Here is a 7,376-nt window from a genome sequence, read left to right as displayed (position 1 = left end):
ACGGCTCCAGCCAGTCTTGGGCTCTTGCACGCCAGATTCACCTTGGAGTTTCCAATATCCATTTCCTTCTACAAGCACGCCCTGCCACGCCGGTCCATTTTGGAATCATGTCCACTCATCTCGACCCCATCCCTTTTAATGATCGTTTTCCTTATGTATACTGCTTTGACGAGACCTTTCTGACAGTCCCCATTCTCTTAATTTACTGTCTGAATTCTCCCTTTGACACTAAGGAAGTATATAGGAGGCTGTGTTCTTTAAATTTTATGATTGGCTCCACCTCCGGTGAAGTTAACAAGCAAGTGGTTTTTGCACCTTGCTTTTTTTCACTTAAAGATCCTGGACATCTTTCCAGGATCAGCACATACATTTTTATGCAGTGCTTTTAATATGCCTGCTGAGTATGGATAATTCATTTACTTAGTCCCTTAATGATGGATGCTGGTGGTTTTTTCCAGTTTTGTTATTATAAAGCATGCTACAATGAACATCCTTGCAAATCCTGAGGAACTTTAGTATCCGTAGGTAAACCTGTAGCACCGGGATTGCTGGATTAAAAGTATACATATTTAAAATTTGGATAGTTATAACTAATTATCTGTTGAAATAAATTTCGCTGCCTACTCCCATTTTTGATACCGCTAATTTTCCTGCCACGCAGGATTTGGACGTTGACGTGGGGGCTTTGTTTAATGGCAGCTCACCCCCCCCCCCAACAGACTATTAGTACCAGAGAAAATGTAAAGCTGGGAGAAAAGGGAATTGAAGGCCAGAAAACAGACTCTTCAGTGGCTAGTGGTACCATAGGCTGTGGTAATCTGGCATCCAGGACAGCAGACAGCATCATCCTTCTCTGCCAATGATCAACTGGAACCAAATGAAATCTAAATGTATCCATCTATAAACTAGGGATAATCTTAACCACTAGGAATTTTCCAAAGGGATGGTACTATGTAAACTGGGTGAACTCAGAACAGCAGAGTGAAAACTTGATCAAGACAAAAAACCCTGCAGAGGAGCAATTTTCCTTTCTGTCATCTTAACTGCTTTTGTGTGACCAAATGTTTCCTGTGCCACCCAGTGGGGGAGAAGAAGCGAGCTTGTCTCTTAAATGCTTCAGAGTTTTGTTTGTCTATTTAGGGTCCCTTTTTGAAGTCTTGAGATTTATAGAACAATAAATGCCATTTACCGCTGTGTGCTATTTTGGACTCCTCATCGGTTTTAGAAGTTGGGTAAGAATACTTCCCTGAAAGCTTATCAAATGTGAAATAACACCGAGAAGTATTGGGCAGTAGTTCATCCCAGTGAAACAAACTAAATTGTGGCAGCAGCAAAGTGTGCTCCTTTTTTTTTTTTTAACAGTAGGATGCAGACATTTTAATATAATACATGTTTTCTAATTGTTTGGGTAGGGGGAAAGCACAGCAGGAAGCAAGGTTTAAACCAGAATGGCTTGGCTGGGTCGTTCACTCAGTGGTGTGAGAGCTTAGTTTTAGCCAGGTCTCATCTTTTTCACAGCATTCAGAAGTACAACCTTAAGATTACCCACTAGGATGTCACATCTCACCTGGAACAGGAGAAGCTTGCCTTGTGTTACCACTTCCTGATCAATGGAGTGGGGCTGAACACAGGACCTGGAGGCGGGGGCTTCCCTTTGTTACGGGCGAAGCCTAGTTTCCTGGGTGTAAACGAGGAAGACCTAGAAAGATACAGTAAGCGAGTTCATCTTGGGCGACTCCGTTCCCCAACTCCTGCGACCTCTGGTAGCTCCTTCCCAGGAGTTCTCTCTAGAGTTTCTAGTAGTTAAAAGGTTTCTGCCCAGATGCTCCAAGTACAAATACAACTCCTTCTAAGGCCCTCGCCCGAGACGGCAGGTCCAGTCCCCACCGTGAAGCTGTTCCAAGCCTGACCCCATGTCCTTCCTCTCCAGGACCACCCTCCTCCACCTTCGAGATTGACCGCAGATGCCCCGACGGCCTGGAGAACCAAAGGCCGTCCCCAGCCTCCAGGGCAGCTGCTACACTAACCGCGCAGCGCCAGCTCCGCGCCTTAGAGAATCTCAGCTCACCTGACTTCCTTATCGGTCTGTGCACCCAGGAGGGGAGGTGGACGTTGCTCCAAAACCCCTGAAAGCCCTTGCTGTGCGCTGCGTCCCGCACAAGGTGGGGGAGTCTTTACAAATTAGGCGGCAGGATTAAGCGAATTCACACCAAAAGGTGAATGATCTCCGGGTCTTCCAACGTTTTTTGTTTTTTACTCTAAAAGCAGCTGCTTAGTAACACAGAAGAATATGAATGGGGGACGGTGGTGTAGACCTGGCTGGAGAGGAGTCTGGGGACTGAGAGGCTCCCTCCCAGGCCGAGGGGCTGGGGGCACAAATGCTGTGTGTCCGGGCCCTGCCAGGCCTGCGGCTCGTGGCACCGTCCAGTCCGGAGCCCGACGTCCGGACCCTCCTCAGAGCCGACCAGGGCGTAGTAGCTGCTGAATAAATAAATACTTGTGGAAGGAGAGAAAGTCCACGTTCCTCCCCGGACACATCCAGGGGCTAGGAAAGCCTGGCCGCCAGGCCGCCGCGTTTTCCTGCCAGCGGGCTCGCCCACACCTTCTGGGCCTCGGCGGGGCTCCGGGTGGGGGACTTCCCGGGGCGCGGGCGGGGGACTTCCCGGGGCGCGGGCGGACGGAAGGGGCTGGCTCGCGGGCGCGTGCACGTCCAGCGCGGGGCCCCCGGGTGGAGCGCCCCAGGCCCGCGCGCGGCGGACGACGACGACGACGGTCGCGGCGCGGGGGGGGCGGGGAAGGGGGGGTGCAGTGGCTTCTCCGAATCTGGCCCGAGTTTCCCCCGCGCAGCGGGGCACCGGGGCAGGCAAGTCGCGGCGCCCTCGGACCGCGGGATCCGCCTTCGCTTTCCGCCGCGAGGCTGAGGTCACGGAGGGCCGGGCGCCCTGCAGAGGCCCCAGGGGCGACACCGCCCCGGACGCGCCACTGACGCGCTTTCGAGCGCTGGCTCTGCTTTTCACACTTTCCCACCGCCCGGAACGCCCCGGGGTCCGAGGGGGCGCGGGGGAGCCTTTGTGCCTTCTCGGTTTGCTGGGACCTTGTCTTCCGAAGAGAGCCTCCCCACCCCTTTCCTCTCGAAAGTCTTGTGGTTTCCCTAGAAGTCGGAAGGCGGTGGAGAGGGCTGCGGGGACTTCTCTTTAGCCGCCTTTCCCGTCCCGAAACTCTAAAACCCCAAGTGTTCGGCCGTAGGGAGGGAGATATTTGGGGTCAAGGGGAAGCAGCGAGCAGCGCATTCCTTCTCCGTCTTCCCTCCCACCTGGCCCGCGGCTCCCTTCCGCCCCTGACTCGGGCCGGCGCCCCGGCAAGCGCAGCGTGCCGCGGGAGCGGCAGGGTTAAGCCCTGGAATGTGGCGGCGAGGAATGTGCATGCAGATGAGCGGAGCGAGGGGAGGAGCTGGTGGGGGCGGGCCCCGGGCGGGGCGCATGCTAATCGCATGCAAATGAGGAGACCGTCGCCGCCACGGCCGCAGCTCCGCGGAGCTTCCCGGATCCGAGCCCAGACGGCGGCGGCTCGGGCAGCCTGGGCGCCGCGACCCTCGGCGGCCACAGGGGGACGGGGAGGAGGAGGAGGAGGAAGAGGCGGAGGCAGCGGCGGCGATCGCGAGGAGGAGGAGGAGGAGGAGGGTTCGCTCGCCTGCTCCGACGCAGACATGGTGGACTGATCCCCGGCGGGGCCGAGAGCAGGGTTTCCTGAGGCGCCCCCGCGCGTGGCCCCGCCGCGCCCCGCGCCCCGCAGCCCCTCGCCGGCGCCCGGATCGGGCCGGGCAGTCGCGTTCCCGCCGCGTCCCGCGCCCGGTCCCTATGGAGGCGCCGCTCGCCGGCGAGGCCGCCGACCATGCCTAGGAGGGCCGGGAGCGGGCAGCTGCCGCTACCCCGGGGCTGGGAGGAGGCCAGGGACTACGACGGCAAGGTCTTCTACATCGACCACAACACCCGGAGAACCAGCTGGATCGACCCCCGGGACAGGTGGGCTGCCGAGCCGCGGGTGGGCGCGGGGACCCGCCTCGGAAGCGCGGCGGCGGCTGTTGTCCGGGAGACCTGGCCGAGCGGCGGCGCCCGCGGCGCGGGGGGCGTGGGGCGTCACCGGACCAGGGTGCCGGGAGGGGTCCCGGGAAGGAGGCGCGGGACCGTCTGCCGGAGCCGGGGCTGCGTCAGCCGGCCAGGCGCCCTGGAGGGGGCCGGTTGCAGCCGCCCCTTCCAGGGCCCTCTTGGTCACCCGCTCTGCGACGGCCCCGGGACCTTTAGACACTCTGGGCGCAGAGGGAAGGGTGGAATTGACGCCCTGGGCGGTCACAGTGTCCAGTTCACGGACCCAGAGGGGCCCCCTGAGCCCTGCTCCGGGCTCGCCTCCGCCTGAAGTTGGCCAGCAAGAGGCTGGAGGGTCCATTCGGCCTGGGAGGCGGGGCCCGGCCCTGGGCCTCCCGGAGGAGGAGGCCTAAGTGCCAGGCGGGGCCAGCCAGCCGTCCAGGCCACCTGTGGCATCTCTCTGGCCGTCCGTGGCTCCCAGCCTTGCCTGCACGTTCTTGACGGGGCACGCCATGGTCGGGCCAGAGGCCCTGGGCCTGAGGGGGCCCCGGGCACCCTTCCTTGCTGGGCCCTGGTGGTGGGTGTAACTGACTTTGCCCCCCAGAGTTTCGAGACGCTTGTTTGGGGGTTTACTGCTTAGTGTTTATCTTCACCTGAAAACTTGAACTGACTCTCAGATCTTGAAAAGGCAGATGCTGTGTTGAAGTAAGAAGCGGTGAAATGAACAGTGGAACCGAACCTTGGTTATTGAGGAACGCTGACTTGAGCTTAGCGTGGTTTCTTGTAGTTTTCAACACACTTTTTATTCCTGCTCAGAAGTGAAGAGGAGAAACATAACAATATCATCATCTAAGAAGTTCAGGAACTGAAGTTTAGCTGAATGTTCACAAATGTTGTTTCTCTTTTCCATCTTTCTTTTTACCCTGAAAAGGAAAATTTCTTACAGTTAGAATTATTGGAAGAATAAGAGGAGATTTTCCTAATTGTAAATTTGTAAACTATTAAGGAGGTATTCCTATTTATAAATTTAAATAATATACCATTAGGGATAATTCCAAATTTTGGATGTTTATCATTTCTGAAATTTCTTTCCCCCTTTTTATGGAATGTGGCCTTAGGGGTTTATAACCTTTTTAGGTCCTTCTCCTATTAAACATTCCCCCTTTTCTCAATTTGAAGCTGAAATAGTTTCATACTTTATGTTCTCAGTTACTTTTATCTTAAGAATATTGTTTTTGAATGCTACTGAAGAGCAGTTATAAGAAAGTCACAAGTGACATTATAAATTTATGGAACAATCCTTGTTAAATTATCCATGAAGGTATCGGTTTAGGTTTCCCTCTTGAAATGAGAAAAGACACCTGTGCTGAGGTCCTGTCTTGCTCTAGCCTGGCTGCGTGTTGCTGACCTGATGAAAGTTATGACAAGCATCACGCCTTCACAGTCTCTCCAGATGTATTAGTTGTTGTCATAAACTTCACGCTCCAAGCCAGTTATTGCACTTTGAAACTACTTAACAGATAGTAAATTTCAGTGATGATGGTGTGCACCCAACAGTGGCTTTTAAGGCACCTGTATAAATATTTGACTTTTACAGTTGTATGGTAATTATTTCTGCTTTCTGATACATGGAGTTTCAGGTTATTGAAACTGCAATGCATTCTTGAAATATTTAGGCATTTTAGATTCTCTTTTACTTCAATTTACATGTTTTGTTAATATCATCTCATTTGTGTTTACTAGCAAGGATTACAAGACTGTGTAATGCCTGGGTAAAGCAAATAGAAAGTGAAATAAAATTATATGGCTTGGCTTATCTTTATCACTACTTCTTAAACAAGTTAAGCATGTCTTTTATTTAAAATTGTTAATGGATTAACAATTATCATGAGCTCTGTTTTTAAGAAACCGGGTAACCAATTCATTTGATGGGGACAAACAGTTTTGACTAAGGTGATTTGTTATTATTCCAGTTTGCTGTTGGATCTTTAAGTATTTATAAATTTGACTGGTTATACATATTTCTGGATCTCAGTATTAGAGCTTTAAAAGACATTCTGTGAGATGAGTCAACATTGACATAGTTTAAATTTGGTTGTGTTTTATTTTAGGGCAGTGAAGTGTCTGTAAGTCTTGCTAACTAGTGCAAGAGATGGTGGAAGGGGATATTTGGAGAACTATTACGTCTAGGCAATTTTGTTACACACTCACCAAACACATGGGCAGAGAGGTGTTGCACAGGCCAATTGGAATGTGCCCCTTCTTTTACAGGATCAAATTACAAATCCTGAAAAAAAAGTGACTTGATAAGCTGTGGGTCTGCAGTACTTTTGAACTTTTAAATCCATTTCATTAAGATGGGCATGATGATTTACCCAGTCATATTTATGTTAAGAAAGATAATTTTGTGGTTTTCACGGTCTATCAGAATTTGTGAAGTATTTCTGATTGTATAGGTTATTATGCAGATGTCACGGGGGAAGGCTTGGAGATTTCACAGGAACATAATTTTATTCAATAAGTAGTGATTTTAGACTATTGGAGTATTATTTTAAAATGCTCTGAAGCTTTTGGAGGGCCATTACATGATGCAGACTCCGCTGCAATGTGATCAGAGCTTTCCTTGCTCCACCTGTATTAGATGAGAAAGCTTAGAGGAGTGTCTGGACCCCTGTAAAGCTCCATTCTTCAACTCTAAAGTGAAGATCATACCAGCAACGCCATGGAGATGTTGGGGGCCCCTAACTACGGCCCCACCAAAGAGTAGTAGTTGTACTGTTGTCATTCCAATTTAGGAACTGACGGGTAGTTCCAGTTACCCCTGAAAATAGTAGAGGTACTGCACACATTTTCTCAGTGTTTTCTGTGTGAGAGCCACCCTGCTAAGCTCTTTAACTGTGATCTCATTTGATTCTCCCAGAAGTCCTATGAGGTAGGTGCTGTTATTATCTTCCAGTTACAGATGGGGAAATGGAGTCTCAGGGAGACTGCCATCGTAGTTAAACGTGGAGCCAGGGTTCAGAGCCAGATAGTCTGACTCTGGAGCCTGTGTCCTTTGTCATTCCTCTAGTCTTCCTGGACATCTCGGCATGCTCAGGGGTCTCTCGATGGAGGAGAACCTCTTTGCCCAGGGTTGACTTTTCAGGCTGATTGACCAGTCTTTTTTTTAAATTTTTTACTTTTATGCAATTTTTTTTTCATTTTATACAATTTTCAAAGGTTACTTTCCATTTACAGTTATTACAAAATATTGGCTCTATTCCCCATGTTGTACAATACATCTTTTTTGTTTTG

At 51.1% G+C, this 7,376-nt stretch overlaps 2 protein-coding genes across 2 annotated transcripts in view; one reads left to right on the top strand and one right to left on the bottom strand.

Annotated features, from left to right (window-relative positions):
- Positions 1-486: 486 nt before the first annotated feature.
- Positions 487-3,481, bottom strand: LOC308608199 (uncharacterized protein; the record flags this gene model as incomplete). Its single annotated transcript, XM_081220922.1, has 4 exons — positions 487-548; positions 1,568-1,699; positions 2,069-3,187; positions 3,343-3,481. The coding sequence occupies 2 exons, from the start codon at positions 3,479-3,481 to the stop codon at positions 2,259-2,261; spliced, it is 1,068 nt and encodes a 355-aa protein (XP_081077048.1). The 3' UTR covers positions 487-548; positions 1,568-1,699; positions 2,069-2,258.
- A 35-nt stretch (positions 3,482-3,516) lies between these two features.
- WWC2 (WW and C2 domain containing 2) overlaps positions 3,517-7,376 on the top strand; it is a 147,764-nt gene continuing 143,904 nt past the window's right edge. The window contains exon 1 of the mRNA XM_081220695.1: positions 3,517-4,022. Within this exon, the coding sequence (XP_081076821.1) occupies positions 3,892-4,022 (131 nt within the window). The 5' untranslated portion in view covers positions 3,517-3,891. The remainder of the gene's footprint in view (positions 4,023-7,376) is intronic.

Source organism: Mesoplodon bidens (genome assembly GCF_964165515.1).
Source record: "Mesoplodon bidens genome assembly, chromosome: 20".
Classification (NCBI taxonomy): Eukaryota; Metazoa; Chordata; class Mammalia; order Artiodactyla; family Ziphiidae; genus Mesoplodon; species Mesoplodon bidens.
Note: the sequence above shows the minus strand (reverse complement) of the source record. Positions and strands in the feature narration are given on the sequence as shown.